The sequence below is a fragment of the Sus scrofa genome, chromosome 3 (assembly GCF_054392235.1).
Source record: "Sus scrofa isolate SSC_HxYL_T2T_F1_AM1 chromosome 3, Sscrofa_HxYL_maternal_Yorkshire_Landrace_v2.0, whole genome shotgun sequence".
Classification (NCBI taxonomy): domain Eukaryota; kingdom Metazoa; phylum Chordata; class Mammalia; order Artiodactyla; family Suidae; genus Sus; species Sus scrofa.
Window position 1 is genome coordinate 4500793 of NC_139385.1, and position 24204 is coordinate 4524996.

The window sequence follows — 24204 nt, forward strand, 5'->3', positions numbered from 1 at the left end:
TCACCCATGATTGAGGGAGCACTAGTAGGTTTCAGACCCGCTGGGCCCGCCCAGGCCTCAGAACCCTCCCCAGGTCCCACGATGGTGGAGGGAGGCCGTGACCCCCATGCAGGGCCTCGTGGAAGTGTCCCGCTGGCTCACATGGCCTAGAGCTGGACAGGGGCTCACCCTGCAGATGAAGGGCCAGTGAGGCTGGAGCAGGTGGGCCGGACGCCCACAGCTCCCGCAGGGCCAACCCTGGGTGAACGTGGAGGGGGCATTCCCGGAACGGATGAGGACTGAGGAGGCGGTGGGCCGGGGTAGCTGGATGAATGCCATAGAGCCTCGGATCTGGAGGCTTTTCTTGGAGGGACAAGTGATCCATGGGGAAGGCCAGCCTCTGGGAAGGGGAGGGTTGTCCCCGCAGAGGGAGGCAGAAGGGATGGAGGCCACCTGAGGAGCTGTGAGGTGAGGTCAGTGGACTTGGTGGATACTCTCCCCAAAGCCTGTCTGCATCCACAGCTGGGGTCTGATGGTGAGCTACTATCCCGTAGGCACCATTATTTTATATTTTCGCTAGTGTCCCCCAGCCTCAAGACAGGGCAGCAACCTCAGTCGGCTCAGGGAGGGTTCTCACCTGTCTGAAATAACAGTGTCTCTCATTCAGAACCTCAGCCCCTGGCTGGTGAGCTTCCAGGCCCACTGAGAACTCAAACCTGCCCAGAGAGGGGTACAGCCCTGGCCCCAAGCCTTGCCTTCCCCAACTCAAAACACCTGCCGCATGCCCTCCAGCTCAATCTAACCCCTCACAATGGCCCCTGATGTTTTTTAATGTTTTAAAATTAATAATTAACACTACAAAATGAAGGGTTTCTTGGAGTTCCTGTTGTGGCTCAGAGGAAATGAACATGACTGGTGTCCATGAAGATGCAGGTTTGATCCTTCGCCTCCCTCAGTGCATTAAGGATCTGGCACTGCCCTGAGCTGCTGTGTAGGTCACAGACGTGGCTCAGATCTCATGTGGCTGTGGCTGTGGCTGTGGTGTGGGCCCACAACTGTACTCCAATTCCACCCCTAGCCTGGGGTCTTCCATATGCCACGAATACAGCTCTAAAAAAAAAAAAAATTACAATCCCACCTGGCACCAACGGGGACCCTTTGATAACAACTGTAAATGAAAACAAGATATCATGCTTCAGTGTCGTGGATGATTGGAAATGGAGAAGGGACTTGCCAACTTGCCACCACTTTTGACATGATGGGCTGGGATCTGCCTGAGACGCAGTCCTGCCAATTGCCTGCCTCTGCAAGGGGCTGCTGATGGGCCAGAAGAAACACAAGGACCGTCAGAGGAAGGCACCCAGTCCCTCTCAAGACCTCTGCGAATACAAGGCCACCTGGAGAAAAAGGGAAGGTGAGTGGGTCTGTACCAGGGCTGGTCCACCCTCCATCCAGCTGCTTCTGAGACAGAAGGAGAGAGGTGGTGGTGGGTGGTGGGTCCCAGGGACAGGACCTGCCCCAGCCTGTGCAGCCCGAGAGAGCAGGAAGCAGCAAGAACAACAACAACAAAAAGCAATGAGACCCGAACTTGACATCGCCTCTTGGCCCCACCAGCACAAACCTGTTAGCAGCTGCTTCCCTCCAGGGCACAGAAAGGAGCTGATGGAGGTGGGCTGGGCAGGGCGCAAGCAGCAGGGGGAGGGGCTGGCCTCCCCCTGGGCTGGTCTGGGAGGACACGGCAGTGAGGGGTACAGGGCCCCCTGCCCAGAGCAGGGCAAGTCCTGAAGTCCCAGTGTGAGGACCTCAGGTGCGAAGCTGAGGGGAGCAGCCGTGAGGTCTCATGCGTTCAAGAGGCAGGTGGCATTTCAGCCAAGCCCAAAAGGTAGCCAGAGACTGGGATGCAGTGGGGCAGGGGAGACCTGGCCTGAGCAGGAGCCTGCAGGTGGGGAGCTTGGGCAAGTCTAGGGGCCAGGACCATCCTGTGGCTGGAGCCTCTCATCTCAGTGGGAGCCCAGTGGCAGCAGTCAGTGAGCCGAGGCATCGGGCAGTAGCGGGTCATCATCTATCAGGATGGACCATGGCGGGGTGGGACGAGCAGGGGTCCACATGGGTGGGTGGCAGGGTAACTCAGGTAGAAAGTGACACGGCTTCAAAGTCTTTTTTTTTTTTTTTTTTTTTTTTTGTCTTTTTGCCTTTTCTGGGGCAGCTCCAGGCTAGGGGTCGAATCGGAGCTGTAGCTGCCAGCCTACACCACAGCCACAGCAACGTGGGATCCAAGCCGCGTCTGCAACCTACGCCACAGCTCAAGGCAACGCCGGATCCTTAACCCACTGAGCAAAGTCGGGGATCGAACCCGCAACCTCTTGGTTCCTAGTCAGATTCGTTAACCACTGCGCCACGACAGGAACTCCCGAAGTCTTAATCCCTTGGGTCTGCTATAACGAAGTTCGATAGACTGGGTGGCTCAAGCGTTTATTCCTCCCATTCTGGAGGCTGGGAAGTCCAAGATCAAGGCATCCGCAGATTCAGTGGCTAGGGAGGACCCTCTTCCTGGTTCGTAGCTGGAGCCTTCTTGCTGAGTCCTCACAGAGCGGAAGGGGTGAGGGGTCTCGCTGGGGGTCCCTTTCGCAAGGACACTAATATCCGCCATGAGGGCGCCACACTCATGACCTGATCGCATCCCACAGTCCCCACCTCCTAATACCGTTGCACTGAGGGCTGGGCTTCAGCCTGGGAATTTGAGTGGAGGGGAGACAGACAAACATTCAGCCTGTAGCACAAGGTGACAGCTGACCTGTGAAAATGGGAATCGCTGTTGGAGGAGGAATCTGATCCCCTTGGGAACCTGTCCTGGTTCTGTGCGCGTTGGCCCTACAGTGAAGGACTCTGCACATCGTCCTTCCGGAGGGAGCCCCGCCCTGGCCCAGTCCCTTGCACAGATGCCTGCACCTGCCCAGGCCTCGAGTCCAGCCTGGCCTCCCACCCAGCAGTGCCGGGCAGGCTGGGGGAGAGTGGCTGTGCTGGGTCTGGGGACAGGGCAGGTAGGGGACAGCCCCAGGGCAGAAAGGAAGAGCAGCCGGCTCCCTCCCAGCCTGGGTGCAGACAGAAATGACAAAAATGTCCACCAATCCAGGGCAGAGGGTCAGGTCCAGGCCCAAAGGAACAGGCAGGGGTGGGGTCTAGACTGCTGACAGGTTAGGCGAGAGTGACTGAACTTTCGTCTGAGCCTCATCTTTGGGGCCCCTGTGTCTGCCTTGGCATTGCCCAGTTTTAGCAGAAATCCTGTCGAGTCAGTTTAGCCAGAGTCCCCACCCTCACCGTATCTGATCACCCTCGAAATCTGATCAAAATCCTCACCCCACCATCCCCGAGGTGATGTATGAAATTCTGGCCTGCCTGCAGCAAGAATCCTGTCAGGACTGTTTAACCAGGATTTCCACCCCCCCCCCATGTTTCCTTCCTCTTAGTAATTTTCCATCCAGAAGCTTCCTCCTACTCTGCTCCTTGGCTGTAAATCTCCATTTGTCCCTGCTGTATTCAGAATTGAGTCCACTTCTATTCTGAGGTCTCTTTTCTCCTATTACATTGGGTCTTGAATAAAAAGTATTTTTACTGCTTTGACCGACATCCAGCTCTGGTTCTCCTTCGCAGGGCACTCCTGCCCTCTCCCTACGCTGGGCATGTGGGGGCTGGATGGCCACATTGGTCAGTGCCAGACTCTTTGCCAGGCCACAGCATGAGAACCCAGGAAGAGTCCAGGAGGGCTTCCTGCAGGAAGTGATAGCTGAGCAAGTCCTAAGAGCCTAGTGGGAGTGAACTCTGCCCAGCTGGGGGGCGGCCAGTCCCTGAAGGCAGAGCAGGCCCAGAGATGAGTCTGTGCAGAAGTGGGGCCAGCCCAAAGCGCATGGGCTCCCACAGAGACATCCTGGAGCTCACAAATTCCAAATGCACCCAGAGGCCTCGTCCCTCCCACACCCCCTGTCTGCTGGTGAGCCCGGGAAGGCGGACACAGAACGAACTTTAAGGGGGTACAATTTAGGGGATAGAGCATTTGAGTGAGAAATGAACTTCGTGCCAGTCACTGGATGGGCTGGCAGCCTCCTCACCACCAGTGTCCCCTGTGGGGGGCACAGCAGGAACTAGGCAGATGACGCCCCCCCACCACTACGTGCCATGGATTCTATTTCATGGATGCATTTTTATCTGTATCCATCAAACTGCTTATAGATATAAAAGAACAGAAGTTTTATTAATGCCAAAGTACATGATCTATTTTTGGGAAATAGTTTGATTTCTTTTTTTTTTTTTTTTTTTTTTTTTGTCTTTTTGCTATTTCTTGGGCCGCTCCCGCGGCATACGGAGGTTCCCAGGCTAGGGGTCTAGTCAGAGCCATAGCCACAGGCCTACACCAGAGCCACAGCAACGCGGGATCCGAGCCACGTCTGCAACCTACACCACAGCTCACGGCAACACCGGATCGTTAACCCACTGAGCAAGGGCAGGGACCGAACTCGCAACCTCATGGTTCCCAGTCGGATTCGTTAACCACTGCGCCACGACGGGAACTCCAGATGGTTTGGTTTCTTACATGTTAATTTGATACGTGTAAAATTACTTCTTGGAGTTCCAGTTTCGGTGCAGCAGAAACGACTCCAACTAGTATCCACGAGGATGCGGGTTCAATCCCCAGCCTCACTCTGAGGGTTAAGGATCTGGCACTGCCGTGAACCGTGGTGTATGTGGGCTGACAGGTAAAGCTCTGATTCCACCCCCTAGCCTGGGAACATCCATATGCTGCGGGTTTGGCCCTAAAAAAAGCATGAATAAATAAACAAGCTGCTTGCACTGTGTCTTTAAAATAAATAAATAAAATGACTTCTTCTCCAGGTGAGGTTGGGAAGCCAGTCAAGGCAGAGTCCCTGTGAGTAACGGGAAACTTGATCCCAGCCACAGTCTATGCACACCACGGATGCGGCTGTCCTCAGGTCAGAGGCTTCCTGAGGCCGGGGGTCCAGGGCTGGCCCAGCACCTCCCCAAGGCCATGGGCACCCGAAGCCTGCTCCATTTCTCCGCTCCCCTCCCCTGAGTCACTCACGCAGCAGCCTCCTAAGCTGTGCTGCTGGGAGCCAGAGACACAGATTATTGGTGCGCAGTTTCAGTTGCATGATTCCAGTGTGGTTTGCGTTTATCTCCTTATTCTTCACATCATCGTTTACTCGTTCCTCAAACAGATAAATAACTTGCGAGTCAACTGGCAGAGTAAGTCCACGGACGGCCAGAGTTTTTCGTGCCTGGCAGAATATGGTAGGAAAGAACCTAGTAGGTAAAAAGGGGCCAGAGTCTGAAAAGCCTTTTATTGAGGTAAGGAATTTAGATTTTCTCCTGGAAGTCATGTGGGACAGAGATCATTTTAGAAGGTTCTGGGAAAGGGATCTCCGCAACACTAAATTCGGAAGGAGTTTTGTTTTTTTTTTTGTTTTGTTTTTGTTTGTTTTTGTTTTTTTTAAACTTTTCTCCCTCTTTTGAGAACATCAAAGAGAAAGGCTCCCTGGATTTTAATACCTTTCAGACACTGGCTCCTCTCCCATTTAAAGAAAATTTTGTTTTAACGACATCCTTTTGTTTCCGTTGTACTTATTTTTACAGCTACCTTCTGCTTATGTCAAGTGACACTAGTTTTCCATTTACAGCCAGTAACTTAGCTTTTAAGATAAATCTAGCTGGACTGCCAGTTTCTGGTCCAACATGTAAGAAGCTTAGAAGTCACGACTCCATCTTCACACCAAGAAACGAGTGAAAATCAACAATTCATCCTAGATCCATCCGAGAATTGAAACCACCGGGCAAACCATCACTCCCCAAATTAGAGAGACAGGCAGCAGGTACAGAGAATCACAGCTTCGTGCCCAGCAGAAGCCTTTTTGGGGAAAGAAACCACTCTGGAGCCAGTGCCAGGGCAGGGAGACTTAGAGTGTAATTTACAAATTGTTAGGGACTCCGTGAGGACAAGCCTGAGACTTAAAAAATTCCAGGGGTCCCTGTGCTTTTGTGGGTTTTACCTCCTGGGCTTGACCTCCAGGAGCCCTGCCAGGTGACGATGAAGGGAAATCTCCTGTGCTTCCAGCAGGGGGCAGAAAACATGACCAGCCATTTAAACACAAGGCCCGAGCTCTCTGTTCTTAACCAAATCTAGTCTCAAGGGAAATTACTTTACCAGAACCTCACCAACTGGAGGTTTATCCGAGCCTAACCAAACGAGAGGAGGAAAATACCAACTCCAGCCCCCTCCAACCATCCTGTGCCACCTACGGTGACACTGAGAACCATGTGTGACGTTCACAGCCCACAGGCATAACGGTTTGTACAAAATAAAAACAGCAACAGCACATATGGTGTATAAGCACCAATGGAAAAGTGACATGAACAACTCTGATGTCATGAGGGACAAGATGCAGAAATTAGGAATAGTCTGTTACCACACACACACACACACACACACACACACACACACACACACTATATATATATATATATCCCCTTGAATAGTATAGTGTATAGTGTTAGTTGCTGGAGTTCCCACTGTGGCTCAGCAGTAATGAACGCTAAGACTATCCATGAGAACGTGGGTTCAATCCCTGGTCCCACTCAGTGGGTTAAGGATCCAGTGTTGCCATGAGCTGTGGTGTAGGTCACATACAGGGCTCAGATCCCAAGTGGCGTAGGCCTGCGGCTATAGCTCTGATGTGACCCTAGCCTGGGAACTTCCATATGCCATGGATGTGGCCCTAAAAAAAAAGAAAAGAAAAGAAAAATAGAAAAGAAATTATAAATGTATATTGCAAATTCAGGACAATCACTAAAAAAAATTTAAGTATAATTGATATACTTAAGAGAAACAAACTTGAAAGACACAAGAGACTCACAGCAAATGCTCGATCGACACCAGAGAATGCAGAAGGAGAGGAAGACAGAAAAAGACTCAAAGAACGAGGGCGAAAAATAGAAAACCATCACAAATATGGTAGCTACTAATCCAACTGTATCAATAACCCCTTTAAAATAAATGTACTTTGGCTAAAAAGTGGCCAGATGTGGTTAAGGAAACTGGTACAAGTGGTAGGTCCATGTGGCAAACGTGAGTGAAGCTGCAAACAGTGGTCCAGAGGAAAGGGGCCACGGAAGGCGGGAGCCAGAGGAAGGAACATCGCATGGGCATCTTAGACTCATTGTCATGACAAGCCTGGGGAAGCTGAATTAGAAAAGGCCAGGAACTGAAGGCCAATATTTCTGCCTTTTGCGGGGCGGGGGAGGGGGGTGTGCCTGAACCCACAGCATATGGAGATTTCCAGGCTAGAGGTCAAACTGGAGCTACGATGACAAGCCTACACCACAGCCACAGCCAGCAATGCCAGAGCCAAGCCGAGTCTACCCCTACACCACAGCTCACGGCAACACCGGATCCTAAACCCACTGAGCGAGGCCAGGGATCGAACCCACGTCCTCATGGATCCCAGTCGGGTTCGTTAACCACCGGGGGTTGACTCACCCATGATGGGACCTCCCCTGAAGGCAAATACTTCTGATTAAACAGGGAGAGCTGGCCTCGAGCAATTATAACATTTCCCTCCCAAAACATCACTGAAAGTACAGTACAAGGAGTTCCCGTCGTGGCGCAGTGGTTAACGAATCCGACTGGGAACCATGAGGTTGCGGGTTCGGTCCCTGCCCTTGCTCAGTGGGTTAAGGATCCGGCGTTGCCATGAGCTGTGGTGTAGGTTGCAGACGCGGCTCGGATCCCGCGTTGCTGTGGCTCTGGCGTAGGCCAGTGGCTGCAGCTTCGATTCGACCCCTAGCCTGGGAACCTCCACATGCCGCGGGAGCGGCCCAAGAAATAGCAACAACAACAACAAAAAGACAAAAAGACAAAAAAAAAAAAAAAAGAAAGTACAGTAAAGGAAGAAGGGTATCAATCCACAAGGACAAAGGGAACAGGAAGGAACCTCCGTGGTTAAGAAATTCAACAGGGAGGCAGAGATGGGAAGGGGCGTGGCCTGACATAAGAGGACCTGGCGTTACGCCTTCAGCACAACTATCAGAGTGATTTTAAAAAACAAAAACAAAAACAGCTTAGGAGTTCTATTTGTGGTGCAGTGGAAAAGAATCCGACTAGGAACCATGAGGATGCGGGTTCGGTCCCTGGCCTTGCTCAGTGGGTTAAGGATCTGGTGTCGCTGTGAGCTGTGGTACAGGTTGCAGACGCAGCTCAGATCCCACGTTGCCGTGGCTGTGGTGGAGGCCGGCAGCTGTAGCTCCAATTCGACGCCTGGGAATGTCCATATGCCGTGGGTGCAGCTCTAAAAAGCAAAAAACAGCTTCTATTTAGATCCACAAATAGCAAAGTTAAAGGAATCTAGAATTTCTTGCTAAGCCAGTTGTTTTAATGAAAGACAACTTGAATAAAATAAATGTGTTAACTATCTCTGAATAATGATTTTTTTTACAATTTAATTCTACTCAATACTGCATTATTTTGGAAAATGTAACCTATACATCTTCAACCTTAGGGATTTATTGAAATTTATTGGACTTACTGAAATAATCAATCCAGAAAAGAGTTGGGATGGAAACTTCTGGGCTTAATTTCAAGGTCAAATTTGGTGCACATGAATGGGGTGTGTGGTAGATAAAAAATGGCTGAGGGTTTCCCATGTGGTGCAGTGGGTTGAGGATCTGGCATTGTCACTGCTGCAGTGTGGGTTCAATCCCTGGCCCAGGAACTTCCTGTGCTACAGATGCAGCCAGAAGAGGAAAGAGTGGAAGAAGAAGGAACAGCAGCAGAAGAAGTAGTAGGCTGTTACCCTCTCATTTTTTCTGGGCTGGACCTGTGACTGACTTTGACAAATAGCATGGGACATTGGAGTTCCCGCTGTGGCACAGTGCAGCTTGGGTCGCTGCAGAGGCACAGGTTTGATCCCTGGCCCAGCGCAGTGAATTAAGGGTCCAGTTTGCCATAGTTGTGGTATAGGTTGCAGCTGTGGCTCGGATTCATTCCCTGGCCTGGGAACTTCCATATGCCATGGGTGCAGGTCCCACACAGCTTCTAAGACTGGATATCCTAAGACGCCTTGCAGATTCCAAGCCCAGTTCTCTTGGGACCCAGCCCCCTGCTGAGAGATGGCCAGGCCACGTGGAGAGGTGATGTGTAGGTCCTCCAGGACACAGCCTTGCTGAGTCCCACGTGATTGCCAGAACCTTTTGAATGTCTCAGCCTCACTGAGCCCCAGTGAACCTCATGGAGCAGAACCATCCAGCTGAGCCCAGGGAAACTGCAAAACCCTGAGAAATAACAGTGTCTATTGTTGTAAGCCACTGGGGGTAGATTATTGCACAGCGACACAACGGAAACAGAGGGCATTGGGAGAAGCAGGTGACACCTAGAAGGACCCCCTGGGCTTGTGTCTTGATGTTTCCATGTGGACGGGGCTGCCGGCCACGGAAGGGAGAAAGCGGGAGGTACCGGCTTGGCCAGGGATTGAGAGCAACATTTGGGTCTGGGAGGCCAAGGAGTTCCCCAAGTCTGGGGCTTTGGGAGATGCCTGGGTGGTGGCGGATGTCACAGGCTTGGATGGAGCCCCGCCAGACCGCACCTGCAAGGGAGGATCCAAAGGGCATCACTGTGTCTTTCTACCATCCTGGGGCCTGGCAAAGCCTTCGTGTCTACACTGTCTCAACTTTTAAACCTTGCCGTAGCAGACGGCTTTGTCTCAGAGAAAATCTAACCAGAGGAAAGAACATATGTTGGTCTCTTGCTTTGGAGGCAACATATATATTCCAAGCGCCTGTTGTCTGCCTGGTTCATGTGTTCGTTTTATGTTACCTCTCTGACACACAATAACCCAGAACAACAGACATTCGTGCTCCCATTTTACAGGCAAGGAAAGTGGTCACGTAGTAACTGGTGGCCAGAACGCCAATCCCCACGTCCTCGTCACTACTTTCTTTTCTTTTCCTTCCTTCCTTTTTCCCTTTCTTTCTTTCTTTTTTTGTTCTTTTTAGGGCCGCAGCTGTGGCATATGGAAGTTCCCAGGCTAGGGACCGAACTGGAGTTACAGCCGCCGGCCTACGCCACAGCCACAGCCACGCCAGATCCTTAACTCACCGAGTGGGGCCAGGGATCGAACCCACACCCTCATGGATAGTAGCAGGGTTCGTTACCGTTGAGCCACAATGGGAACTCCCCCTCGCTACTTTCTAAAAGATGCCAAGCTGACTCAAAGGAAGCAAAGACCAATATGAAGGTCAGGTTCTTTGATGTTTTATAGATTTGACCTTATCTTATTCCCTGGAGAGTCTCTGGTTTATTTATTTATTTATTACTTTTTCTTTTTTTCTTTTTTTTTTTTTTTTTTTTTTGGCCTTTTCTTGAGCCACTCCCGTGGCACATGGAGGTTCCCAGGCTAGGGGTCGAATCGGAGCTGTAGCCACCGGCCTACACCACAGCCACAGTCACAGCAATGCCGGATCCTTAACCCACTGAGCAAGGCCAGGGATTGAACCTGCAACCTCATGGTTCCTAGTCGGATTCGTTAACCACTGCACCACAGTGGGAACTCCAGAGATTCTCTGTTTTACCAGAGACCTTTGGGCTTAGCCAGCCAGCCCCTCATATAACACAAATACAACCCAAGGCTCAGCCCAGTGAGATACTTACCTGATTGCTAAGAAAACAGAGTGACACCCTGCCCTGTTGCCATGAGTGTAACTCACACAATCCCAAAGGGGCAGGGGGGACCTGGCTCCTGTGTCTCACACTAGTGCCCCTTTCCTGACCCACTCATAAAGACAACCTTCTCCCTGCCTTTTGCCAATCTTTGCAGATACAATCATTACATGAAAAATTGAGACTAATTACACTCTCAGCAATGTTGCGGGTTTACCAAAAAATTCCCATTGTATTTTTTTTCACTTGCTGGGACAGGCTTGTGAGGTCTGGATTCCCTAACAAAACTCCCCAAGGAAAACTTTCCTGAATGTTCCGCTTAGGTCTCCCAGTGCACACAAGCGCGTCAGGTCTAGCTGGCTGCCAACACAGAACGGCCGAAGCAGGAGCTACATCTAGAAAAACAGAGTCTCCCGTGAGGGCTCAGGAGGCAATCGGGCAAAGGCTGATTCAAGACAAAAAAAACCTATTTGATTTGGCTAAAAACGTGGGGAGGAGGTGGGGCTGGGGCCCTCACCAGGGCGGAGGAGATGAGGGAGGCACCCCCCGCACCCACAAAGCCCTGGCCCCGGGTGGCCTGTGTCCATTGGAAAGAGGGGCACGTTTTAAAATTTGCACGCACGTGCCGTGCACAGGGGGTTGGTCCTGAACACACCTGCCTCAGCTCGTGAAGAGTTTGTCAGCGCCATGCAGCAACTTCCGTGGCGGCTCCTGCTCAGGCCCCGGCAGACCGTGGGGATGCGGCTCCCGTCGAGGTGGCCACAGAGGTGGCCACACGTCTGGGGCAGAAAGATGCCTGGAGAGTTCCAGGGCTGCTTGCGCAGGCAGAGGACTTCCAGGGATGGGGTGATGCTGCGAGGTCCCAGCACACACATGGGAGTGTGACTTAGACACACTAGGGAAGAAACAAACACAAAAAGTGAAGCCAAAATCCAAATGGCAATAACGCCATATGACCCATGTGACTTGATCTTGCATCTATGTCCCACCTGACACTGCCTCGGGTCCACTGGCTGCACGTTGCTCTGTCCCCATGGCCCACCCATCGGGTCTCCCTCTCCCAGTGGGCTGTGAGCTCCTCAGCAATGCCTGTCCGCCCCTGAAGCTTGCCCCGTCCTGCCCCTGGAACCACCTTCGCCTACGCACCGTCTTCAATGACCCACCCATCTTGGCCCCTGGAAGATGGTGTTGGGCTGCTGACTTGTCAAGGAAATGCAGCCAGGGAAGGATGGGGAGGGAGGGGGACGAAGGACAGGCAAGCGGGAAGGGGTCTCAGGCACGGGGCACCGGGGTACCTTCCAAAGGAAGCTTCCCTCGCAGCCCAGGCTCTGCAGGAACACAAGCGCTCCCACTCGTCAGGGCTGAGTTCTCTGAGCGTGTGGAGGAACTGCGGCTCCTGCCAGGGGAAGCTAGACGGGGCGGGGCTGGGGACCAAGCATCTGTAAAAGGACCAGTCCTAGGGTCCGTAGATGGAGAATCAACCTTTGTCCCAGGCCCTCCTTGCCCCACACAGGCCCACTCGCATCTCACATGAATCCCATTGGGGTGGAGAACGCTGACCAGAGAAGGGCTGGGGGGGTCGCCTGCAGCCCCTGATGCTGCAGTCAGTCCCGAGGCCCCAGCAAATGCTTCTCATCTCCCCATCCTCCTGGAATCCCCTCGTCTTCAGCACCTCTGCTGGTCTAGGGGGCTTGTCTACTGGGATGACCCAGATTTTACCCCAAGGGGCCAGAGCCTCTGCTTAGAAGATCTGGATGCCCCCTCCCCTCAGGGCATGGCTACACAGGGAAAGGGATCCGGGGCCATTTGGGGAAGGAAACCACTACGGTATTCAAACACTTGAACTGTGGCATCATGAAGGGTGCTGGCTTCTCCTAAGATCAGTGGGCCCCGGGTCAGAACTGGCTCAGCTCTAGGAACCGGGAGATTGTGACTTTCCGCTGGGGAAGCTGACATTGGCCTTCAAGATCACAACTTGATTTTTTAATTTCTTTTTGTCTTTTGGGGGCCTTACCTGTGGCATATGGAAGTTCCAGGCTAGGGGTCAAATTGGAGCTGTAGCTGCTGCCCTGCGTGAAGGGCACAGCAACGCCGGATCCTTAACGCACTGAGAGGCCAGGGATCGAACCCACATCCTCAGGCGTACTAGTTGGGTTCATTACTGCTGAGCCAAACAGGAACTTCCTAGAACTCTTCTTTGAATATGTAAGTCAAGCCATCGCCCAGTTGGCTGCCCACCCATCTTGCCCCTGGGAACACCATGGTCTGTTACCCATCACCATGGATCCCTTCAGGTCTGGGCCTCTTGGTTGCCATCCCAAGCTTACTGCCCATCTCAGTAACTCTGTCCACCTCGCCCTGGGGGTGAAGGGCTACAGCTGGTCACTGCTACTCCAGGATGCTGCCACCCCGTTGACACGAGGTGTCCAGTTCCGGTGTCAGCCCAGGTCTATGGAGAGCAGCCCCTGCTCAGCTCCTGGGTGAGGCCAGTGACTCCTTACCTCCTTAGGGGAGGGACCGTCCCAGGGGCTCTCCCAGAGCATAGTCAGCAACAGATTCTTTGGAATAAAACATCTCTTTCCTCTAGACGTCTGAAATCTTCCTCAACACTCTGCCCAGGCAGTCCTGGAAACCCCAGCGCATTTAATGTGGGCCATTGTCACGTCCAGGGGTCTCTCAGCAGTGCATTAGGACTGGCTCCAGGTGCCCTCGAAGAGCACTGCTCGGGGTCGGGGGATGGAGACGGGAGTGGTGGGGGGGGCGTTCCTGGATCAGTAAGGCCTCCCTCTCCAGCCTAATACGCCACACTCCCAGCCCCTCACCCTCCAGATCCACTCCCAGGCACACCTCCCTGATTCCTGCTCGTAGGTATCAGCCAGGACTGGCAGCTCCTGTGGTGAATAATCCCTGCCTTCTCTTGGCAGAGCCAGCACCTCCCCAGCCAGGCCAAGCTGGGCCTAGGACGTGCGTACAGGAGGGCAAGTATTGTCTTGAAAGGCAGCTGCCTCAACCAGACGCTTGCATGGCCTCTGGACAAGGGAAGAGGCACAGCTGAAGGTAGCAAGAGAAATTGGGCCACTTCGAAGGCCCAGCGAGGTGGGGGGAATGTGGGGGCTCAGAGGTTCTCCAGGACATCATGCATTTATCCCCGATCCAAGCCAGAAGTTTCTTCGCTCTTGCATCAGGCCCTTGGCAGATGGAAACAAGTCTCTTTAAATACAGCACGCAGGCCTTCGACGGTGCCTCTGTACCTTAGGTTGATTCACTGTGGTCCTGAACCTCTCATTTACCATCATCACTGCTTTGCTTTCTTTCTTTTTCTTTTTTTTTTTTTTTTTTTTTTTTGTCTTTTTAGGGCCGCACCCATGGTGTATGGAGGTTCCCAGGTGAGGGGTCGAAGTGGAGCTGAGGCCACCAGCCTACCCCACAGCCACAGCAACACAGACCCAAGCTGCGTCTGCAACCTACACCACAGCTCACGGCAACGCTGGATCCTTCACCTGCCTCTTCATGGATACTAGTCAGATGCGTTTCCATTGATCTGGGAACTCCCTCGTCATGGCTTTAAGGGGGCACAGCAAAACCAACCACTTCCATTGTAATAACCATTTCTCTCTCAGCTCTCGGGCGCTCAAGACGCTTCACGAGCTGGGGCATCCCCTCTCCCCTGGCATCCTGTCCTGTCCATCAGTACCGCAGCCAGGGCTCACCACCCACAAGGGCGACCCGTTGCTCCGACGGGCGAGCGGTCCAAGCCCAGGGTCCCCGCTTCGGACTCCACTTCCTAAGACCATCAGTCAACACCATCAGTCTTAAGGGGGCTCCTGAGAAGCAACCATGAAACCAGGATTTATGTGCTCCCAGAGGGTGTCGCAGTTAGGGAAGTGAGACGGGACAGGAGAGGAAGCAAAGGAAAGGTGAGACCTCAAGCAAAATCCTGCAGAGATGCCTCGCTGGGATCCCACAGGCCAACTTAGGTGTAATTCACATCTCTGAGCTGTCCTGACTGGAAGGGGGAGAGCTTGGCTTGCAGCCTCCTCCCATATCTGCCTCTCATGGGGCAGAGCCACCACTGGGGAGGCACTCCTCAGGCAGGCTCAGTTCCCTGAATCCAGGGGTCAAGGGGCTCCAGCAGCCCCCCACACCCCGCTGCCGAGTCATCCAGCGAAGGAGAGTTGAGGGCGGGACTGTTGGAAGCAAAAGCTGCATAATAGCGGGCCACAAGAACGTTAAGAAGGGGATCTGAGAGCATGTGACTTGTTGAGTCTTGGAACCAAGGGGTCTCAGGGCTGGGAGGGGCCTGCTGGGCCTCACAACTCTCCTCCAAGGGGCCTCCACACCAGCACACCCGCCGCTGTCACTGCCTTCCACTCTCCTCTTGGACTGGACTGCTGCAGAGCTTGTCCTGAGGAGCTGCCAAACCCGGCCCCTTCCTTCCCAGGAGGGTTTTATCAGATTCACCCATCCCCTGCCAAGGCTCCTCAGGCTAGAAGGAAAGGCCTGAATACTAAGTTGCCTCTAGAGCAACCAGGAAAAAGTTACAGTCCCATAAAATCCAGAGGCGGGGAGTTCCTGCTGTGGCTCAGCAGAAACAAACCCGGCTAGTAGCCGTGAGGATGTGGGTTCCATCCCTGGCCTTGCTCAAGGGGTTAAGGATCCGGCATTGCCATGAGCTGTGGTGTAGGTTGGCAGTGGCAGCTTGATTCGACCCCCAGCCTGGGAAGCTCCATATGCCTTGGGTGCAGCCCTAAAAAGAAAAAGATAAATAAATAAATCCAGAGGTGAAAACACAAAGACAGGACAATGTATTTCCTCATTTTTATTGATTTTTCATTGGTGGTTTCTCACTTACCAACACATTTGTAAAAAGCGGCAGGCTGTGTTAGTAAAGGAGAAGCAGGGAGGGGAGGGGGCAGCATCTAAAGAGCCACACGTGGGGCATCAGGAGCAGGAAGCACTTGGGGCCCGAGGTGACAGGTGCCCCCCCCCCATCCTGCCTTCCCACAAGGCATCAGCAATGGCGGCTGCTCTTCCAGACCCCAGGCCTTTTCAAAACTGTCATAAATAGCATTTCTGTTGCCACCAATCCTTGTCCCCCCCATTCTCCCTCTGACCCCCCCATTCTCCCTCTGACCCCCAGCTGCTCAGGCCAGCCCTCTGCAAAGCCTGGCCCAGGAGAACCCTGGCTCGGTCCCTGGACACGCATCTGAGAGAGGAGGCCAGGGTGGGGCTCCCTGCAGCTCTTTGGGGGATGGAGGGGCCACATTTTAGGACCTCGGACAGCACTCCCAGAAGGCCCTCTCCCCAGCCACCCTGTCTTCTTCAAAACGACCTCTGGGAGCTGCTGTGGGCTTGGGAACGCTGAGGAAAAGAAGCCTAGAGCCGGCCCTGGAGGCTTGCCTGGGTGGCCCCGGAGGGAAGGTGTCACCATCACCCAGAGTGGACTTCTTGGCATTTGCACACTGACCCAGCGGACACTCTGACCCTGTGTTTACGAACACAAACATTTTAATCAGGATTATATCCACCCTGAATTTTCATTCTAGAAAGTATTTTCAAGGCAAACGCCACGGAGGACAATTTAATGCCTCGATCCGTTTTCTACGTAGTGCAGAGAAATTTCCTTTATTCTCCTATTTTTTTTCCCTTGAAATCATTTGCGCCAGGGCCAAATCCTTTTCATGTGCGTTTCACCACGGATAGTGGCTTCCCTGGTTACTGTTCGATCTGCATCGGATGCCACCAAGTGTCTCGTCTTGTCATGGGAAGGTCTCGCCTGTGGCTCTCATTTCCAGTAAGTCCAGTTTTTCCCGGGGGGAGCCTTCGGTCGACTTCTTACCTGTAGGTACCTGACCACGAATTTGAGCGCTGTGCTGTTTGTACTGATGTGCAACATCTGTGCTGTTTTAGCCTCGTCGACTTTCCCTTGGGGAACGTCTCTGAGGATGAATCCGGCCGACCACTCAGCGGACCCGAAAGACGGATGGCAGCCCTTTCCCAGCGCCTGGCCGGGGTGGCCCGGGACGCCGGGCTGGGCTCAAGACGTCCCAGCGGGCGCGGCGCGTGCCCGGTGGCGGGAGGCGGCGCCCTCCCCGACCGCAGCCCCGGTCTTCCGCCCCCGCCCCCGGCTCACGGTGCCTTGTCCGCCGCCGGCTCGGAGCGCGGGGCCCCGCCGGCGGCCGCGCGCGCGCCGCGGAGCAGGCCCAGGCCCCGGGAGCGGCCGGCGCCGTGCAGCTGGCGCTCGTGGCGGCGGATCTGCACCTTGTGGCGGAAGCGCTCGCCGCAGTCCTCGCACACGTAGGGCCGCTCGCCCGAGTGCGTGCGGCGGTGGCGCAGCAGGTTGGACGAGACGCTGAAGCGCTTGCCGCAGTCGCCGCAGGCGTAGGGCCGCTCGCCCGTGTGCGTGCGCTGGTGCTGCACGAGCGCCGAGCTCTCGCTGAAGCGCTTGGCGCAGTAGGGGCACGCGTAGGGCTTCTCGCCCGTGTGGATGCGCTGGTGCGTCACCAGGTTCGAGTGCTGCGAGAAGCTCTTGCCGCACTCGCCGCAGCGGTGGGGCCGCTCGCCCGTGTGCGTGGCCTGGTGCCGCACCAGGTCCGTGCTGCGGCTGAAGCCCTTGCCGCACTCGCCGCAGATGGTCGGCCGGTCCCGGGCGCGCCGCCGCCTCCGCTGCCGGGCCGGCATCAGGGCCGCGCTGCCCGCCGGGCCCGGGATGGCCACCACCGAGGGCGCCGACACGGCGGGCAGCACCATGAGCTCCTGCAGCACCACGTACCCCGGGGGGGCCACCACGACCGCGGCGGGCGCCCCCGGGACGGCGGCCCCGCCGCCCCCCGCGGCGGGCACCAGCTCCAGCTGCAGCTCCGGCTGCACTGGGGTCAGCTCTAGCTGAACCTCTGGCGGCGGGGCCCCCAGCTGCACCGGGGTCAGCTCCAGCTGCACCTCCTGCTGCTCCTCCAGCTGCCGCTGCTGCTGCTCCAGCTGCTTTTCCAGCTGCTGCAGCTGCTCCTGCAGTTTGAGCTGCAGCTGCCGCTGCTCTTGTTGTCTCTCCAGCTCCTGCTGCCGCTGCAGCTCCTGCCGCTGCAGCTCCTGCCGCTGCTGCTCCACTTCCTGCTCAGAACCCAGGTCCACTGGCATGAGCTCCAGCTCCACCTCTTCCTCCTCCTCTGGCTCCAGTGGCCGCGGCTGCAGCTGCTGCTGCAGCTGTTCTTGCTGCTGTTGCAACAGCTGCCGCTGCTGTAGCTGTTGCTGATGCAACAGCTGCTGCTGTAACTGTTCTTGCTGCTGCTGCAATAGCTGTAACTGTTCTTGCTGCTGCAGCAATAGCTGTTGCTGTAATTGTTCTTGCTGCTGCTGCAGCAGCCGCTGCTGCTGTAACTGTTGCTGCTGCAGCTGCTGCAATTGTTCCTGCTGCTGCAGCTGTAACTGTTGCTGCTGCAGCTGCTGCTGTAGCTGTAACTGTTGCTGCTGCAACTGTAACTGTTCGTGTGGTTGTAACTGCTGCTGCGGCTGCGGCTGTGGCTGTTCCTGCTGTTTCTGCTGTTGCATCTGCTGCGGTTGCTGTGGCAGCTGCTGTGATTGTGACTGTTCCGGCTGTTGCTGGGACAGCTGGGGCTCTTGCACTGGCTGCTCCTGTGATTGTTCCTGCTTTTGCATCTGCTGAGGCAGTGGTTTCTGCTGCTCATATTGCACAGATTGGGCCTTTCCCTGTCTTTCTTGCTGCTGTTGAGGCAGCTGCTGTTGCCCATCCTTCTGTGGCTCTAACTGTTCCTCCGGTTGCTGTGACAGCTGTTGCTCTTGCTCGTTCTGCTCTTGTAACCGTTCCCTCTGTTGCCTTGGCTGCAGCTGTGGTTTCAGTGGCTCCTGTTGCACAGACTGGGGTTTTTCCTGCAGCTCCTGCTGTGATGGAGGCGGCTGCTCTTGCCCATCTCGCTGTTGCTGCTGCTGCTGTGATGCTGGCTGATGTCCCAACACTTGGTTTCCTGGTTGTGGCTGTTGCAGCCGCTCCTGCTGTGGCTGTTGCTGCAGCTCTGGCTGCTGTTCTGATTGTTGGGGTTGCAAGTCCTGCTGTTCTGGCTGGGCTTTCTTAGCCATTTCACAGGCCCCCTTCCGGGCTGAGACTGCTGGCCGCGATGGGCTGCTGCTCCTCTCCTGCGCCTCCTCTTCCTGCTGACTCTCACTCCCACCGCTGCCACCTGTAGTGGAAATGGCAGGAAGCCAGGAGAGAAAGATCTTCAAGCAGCTGTCTGGACCAGACCCCAGGGTCTCCCCTCTTACCCAGCCCCATGGACAGTCACTCTAGGATACACTCTTGAGCTCTCAGCAAGGACCCCAAAAACACTGAACCAAGTGACAATGGCTCCAAGCTTAGGTCTCAGTGGTGACATCACCGTGGGTGCCTGGGGCTCCCCAGCACCACTCTTTGAGAAGTCCTTTGTGCTTAACCTCCATCCAGTAGGAATCAGTGAACCGGCCATTCCGACAGCTAAGCCACAAGCTGTGCTGAACTCTGACCTCCGTCAGGGTCACATCTTAAACCAATCAAACTCGCCTTCTCTGTACATGACAAAGAGTTTCGGTAAGGCCGCCTGGAAGTGTTTCCGCAGCTGCTTCTAAAAGCCAGCAAAGTGGCCGAGAGAACACGATATTTCCGAGTGGGAAGTCCTCAGTTCAGGCTAATCCTACCAGTTAGCAGCTATCCAACCACCTGCAGGCTCAGAACCCTCCTTGTCTATAAACGAGCTTAAGGAGTGAAGCAGGAAGGGCCCTGGTGTAACCCCTAGTGGGTGCTTGACAAATCCCTCTCCCTAGGGTTAGGAATTAGTTTGAAAATCAGCAAGCAGTTGGGAAATACCGAGGTTCCAACTAGCTCCATCTGAAAGAGCTTTTAGGCTGGAAGTGTTTGAGATTGTTATTCTGGACCGGAAAGGACTAACAGCCCCAAGTCATCAAGGCAACCAGTCAGCGACTTAACCTCTGGGAACCTGAGTTTCTCCATCTGCTGATGGAGATAAATCCCTTCGGGGGCAAATGTGAGACGGGCGGGGATGACCCTGCAGCCCCAGCATCGCACGCAGCGCTGTGAGCTCTGCTGGACAGGACCCACTCCATTGCTGTGTTTCACTTTCTGCACAACAGCCTCCTGTAATTTCTCACTTTGAGCATCCCTGCTGTGTTATCAGACAATCCGAAGAGGCAGTCTCCATCCCCCAGTCTGCTTTCCACATCTGTCCTTCCTACAGCATCCTATTTTCAATTTTATAATGGAAAGCAAGGGTTCGATGTATAAAAACCTTTGCCACGTTTCCAGGAACATATTGATTTAATAAAAGGTACAGCATATCCACAGGTAAATCCTTCCCTTTTAAGGCACTATTCCCAATAACCGTTGCTTAGGCTGATGGATGGGCGAATGCATTTTTCCTACGCGCACACACACCAGGCGGGAGTGTGCAGGAAATGAGACAAGAGAGCCGTGGACACCTGCCCGCTCAGCAAATCCCTTCTCCTACCACCTCTGGGAGTGGCAGGAAGGCATCACGCCTCTGTGTGCGACCTCACATCTCCAGGACAGCGCTTGGCCATATGGCCAAGCTCAACTTCTTATGGCATTTTAAATGTCAGCGACGATGTTTTAGTAAATGTATAATTAAGTGTCATCTGATGGGTCTGCCCTTGCAAGATTTTTGTCAGTTAAATATTTAAGCCGAAAGCCTCCTAGTGTAGTCCACACATCCTCGGCCAACCCCTCCGATGCTCTTGGTCCTTTTCATGCTCCGTTCAACTCTGCCCCAGCCCCTCCCTCAGCGCCCTCAAAGCACAGAGTGGGAGGCCAGCCACCAGGATAGATTCACTCAGAGTGGGTCCCAGAGAGAGAGGGGGTCTTGGAAGGTTCTGCAGGGCCACACTGGCCTCTGGGCAAGAGAGGAGAAAGATGGATGGAAGCAGAGGTCAAGGAAAAGTGGCCACGGTCAGAGGCCACAGGGAAAAGGAAAGCCACGAGGCTAATGACAAGAGGGGCCCTGGCCCCCGAATTCAATCTATAAACTGGGGTCGGGAGCCCGGGACAAGTGGGAGGACAATGAAGGCTTCCTGAGCGCTGGGGAAACAGCAGCAGGGCCCAGCCAGCGCATATCCCGGTTGGGGGCAGGAGCTGAGAATGTCCACACTGCCAGGCAGCCCCTCACCAACAAGACTGCAGCCTGACTTCCCTGCCCTGAAACCGCCAGGTGGGCGCCCCTCCAGACAGCAGGCTGCCCGCCACCCTTCAGGGCCCTCGAAGGATCCTCGCTGGGGACCTCAGGACCATCTCCCCCGTTTAGGAGGTTAGACCACCCCCCCAGCCCCTCACCTGAGGGGGTGTCAGGCCCTGGGCCCCCATCTTTAAGACACCGAAGCTCCGGCCTGAAGGTCTTGGTTGCCGGCCCCACCTCCATCCTGGCTGTCAGACTGAGATCCCCCGGAGCCGGCTGTGCTGAGAGGAAGGAAGGAAGGTGTTCAGATGGGCAGGAGTGCTGGGAGCCCCGGCCCCAGGGGCACTGACTGCCTGAGAGCCCTCCCCTCCGCCTTGGTTTCCCCCCAGAGCCGGCAGCCTCACTCCTCCTGGAAAGGAGGCTGATGCAGCCAGGACAGGGACGCGTTGCCTCCCAGGGCCCTCTGCTCTGCACAAGGGGTCCTCCCTCTGCTGACTTTCTGCAGGGCCCACATTCAGCCCCATGCCCAGGGGCAGCCTGGGCAGGTGCTTCGACCGAGAGGTGACGGTGGGAGTCGGACCTTCACCAAAGTGGACAGCTCCCACCCCAGGAGGGACATTTGGGGAAGTGTGCAGTAAACAGAGCGACCCTTGCACAGTCCCCCATCCCCACCTGCCCACATCTCCCACCCCTCAAAGCATGGACGTGTCTGTTCAGTTCCCTGGTCTCTTGCCTCCAGACTGCTCTGGGGGGTTGTCCCATCCAGACTTCCCAGGCCACCAGCAGGCCAGAGGTTCCAGGCCATGAGTGTCCGTCCAGGTGCCACCTCAGCTCCCAGGAAGGCAGGTTTCCAGAGCACCAGCCATGGACCTGGCGGACTGCCGGCCTGGCCCTGTGCCCTGGCGATCCTGAGGTCTGGAGGGTTCGCCACCTCCCTCCTGCGTCCACTCTGGCCCCTGCAGAGGTGTCCCCACACCCAGGCCTCCCTCGCCTCCTAACAGGTCCCTCTGGCCTTCAGAATCCGCTCCAAAACCTCTTAAGCGAGGCGTCTCTAGGTTCAGGCAGCTGTCCTCCTCGCCGGGCCTCACCTGGTACAGCATTTCCTGCTCCTCGCGCAGCCTCTGCGCTACGGGAGGTGTGGTCAGCAGGGGCTGCAAGGTGAAGGCCAAAGCGTTCAGCCAGCTCCTTCCCGAGGCGCCTCCATCCAGAAGGACCCGAGGAGGCGGCCGGCCGCCCGGGGACCCTTCTGGTCACTCAGGAGGGTCTGCCGCCGTCAGGGTTGTCGAGGTCGCCCTGGGCCAAAAGAAGGGGAAGAGCGGAGTTCTAGAGAAGTTGGCGCCGGCTCCCTGGGGCGAGGGCGGGAGGAGGCAGAGCCCCGAACCAGCGCCAGTTCAGGGCCGGCGGCGCGGGACCATCGCCGGCGCTGGGGCGGCCCCGAGGGCGGAGCGGGTGGGCGGCCCGGCCCGAGGTCGGCGGGGCCGGGGGACACCGCTGTCCTTTCAGCCCGGGGCCCGCCGGCGGCCACAGGTGCCCGGAGCCCGCGGCCGGGCGGGCGGCCTGCGCCGGGCGGCGCGGGGGGCGGGCGCCGCGGCCGGGCCGGGCCGGGGTCCCCGTTCGCTCGCCCGCCCGCCCGAGCGTGCGTCCGGCCGGCCGTGCGTCCGTGCGGGCAGCGGCCGGGCCGGGGGCGGGGGCGGCGGGGGCCGGCACAGGAAGTCCCCCCGGCATCCGCATCCTGTCCCCCGCCCGCCGCCCGCGCGGCCCCGCGCCCCGGCCCCCGGCGCTGCCGCCGCCGCCGCCGCTGCCGCCGCCGCTCTAGGCAGCCGTGAGCTCGGTGGGCTTAACCCTTCCTGGCCCGGCCACTCACCCCGCGCGGGGGGCGGGAGCCGGGCCGGCGGGGGCCGAGCGCAGCGCGCTCCGCCGCATCCCTGGGTGCGCGCGTCCGCGCCGGCGTTGGCGACGATCGCGGCAGGAGTGCCGGGGAAGCGAAGAGCGCCGGCCCTGCCACCCGCCCCCCGAAGGGCAGGCGCGCCTCGGGGCGCCCCGGGCCGGGGCACGGATCGGACTTAACTAGCACTCGATTAGATGACAGTCAGTTGAGGAAGCCCCGTCCCCGGCCGCCGAGCAGACCCCGAAGAAGCCCCCCTCCTCACCTTGGATCCCTCCTCCTGGACATGCCGCGGCGGGGACAGGCAGGGGACAGCAGAGTTGCTGCAGCCAGGACGGTGGGAGTAGACCCCAGAGGACCAGAAGGGGATGTCGGGGCTACCCCTCTGGCCACCCTGGCCAACTGGAGGGCTGCTAAGTTCGCCCCTCTCCGCGCCCCCTGCCTGCTTCCTCTGTGCACAAGGCCCGGTGGTCAGTCCCCCTGCGCCGCCCCCAGGCTCTGCCCTCTCCAGTCCCCTACCCAGCAGAGCGTGGCAGCAGGTTCCCTGGACCTGCCTCGCGGCTTCCTGGCTGGTCAGGGGTCCCTCCATGTCAATGTCCTCCCCTTCCTTTGCTGCACTGTTCTCTCCAACCGAGAGGAGTTCACAGTGAAATCGAGAACTCCAGATTTCTCTCGAAAAAGCCGAAAGCTGGCCCTAGAGAGCTGCTCCTGAAGTGAAGAGGGATGCCCCACTGGATGCCCCATTGGGCCCTCATGGTCACAGACCCCTCCCCCCCCTACCGTCTCCACACCCACAAAGCTGCCACACATGTGGCCCCCTAGTTCCATTTTTGCTTCCTCCTGGTCCTCAGGCAATGGAGTTTGGGGCTTCTCCTCTGGCCCAGGCCTGAAAAGCCTGTACTCTGTCTGGCAGCTTCACCCCCCCACACACACACACCCATCACCCCCCTAACCCCCGTGCCTCCCCGGGACACACGAGGAGGCCCAGAGGGCAGAGGCCGCATCTACCTCCCCAGGGGAACATGTGCAGCAAGCGCCTACCTTTGGAGGCAGAAAAATCTGGGTTCCTGGGGCGCAGGTGGGCTCTTCTAGCTGTGGGATGAGGCAGATTACTGCCTTCCACCTGCAGAGTGGTGACAGCCCCCTGCCAGCCGGGTGTCTGAGGATAAGGGATCGTCTCCCCCCTGCACAGAGTAGGTACACACCTTCCCCTCCCCCAGGAGGGCCAAGAGCAGAGCTGTCTCTGCCTCCTGGGAGGCCTCGGCCCAGAGGATCCACTCACTCCCCCTCTGCTGGTGTCTTTCCAACAGAATTTGCTCATTCTCGTGGCCCTCCCATCTTAAAAACCTGCAATCCCCTCTCTCCTGCCCTTGGTGGCCAAATTTCCTGGAGGGAGGCCCCATGGTGGTTCTCTCTCCCCACCAGCCGGT

General features: G+C 56.3%; 1 protein-coding gene across 2 annotated transcripts; it reads right to left on the minus strand.

Annotated features, from left to right (window-relative positions):
- Positions 1-15503: 15503 nt before the first annotated feature.
- ZNF853 (zinc finger protein 853) lies at positions 15504-22141 on the minus strand. Of its 2 annotated transcripts, none has more exons than XM_021086072.2 (3): positions 21978-22141; positions 21048-21165; positions 15504-18891 (listed from the first exon to the last, which is right to left on the minus strand). In XM_021086072.2, the coding sequence occupies exons 1-3, from the start codon at positions 21987-21989 to the stop codon at positions 16829-16831; spliced, it is 2193 nt and encodes a 730-aa protein (XP_020941731.2). In that variant the 5' UTR covers positions 21990-22141; the 3' UTR covers positions 15504-16828. The 2 variants fall into 2 exon arrangements, with proteins under 2 accessions (XP_020941731.2, XP_084872635.1); XM_085016509.1 differs by having other exon boundaries at positions 21048-21170; positions 21978-22113.
- Between the last annotated feature and the right edge of the window lie 2063 nt (positions 22142-24204).

Excerpts from the sequence above, each read along its gene's own strand:
- ZNF853 (XM_021086072.2), bottom strand. Across the intron at positions 18,892-21,047 it reads AGGGCCTGACACCCCCTCAG|GTGGCAGCGGTGGGAGTGAG; the intron begins GTGAGGGGCTGG and ends TTTCCACTACAG.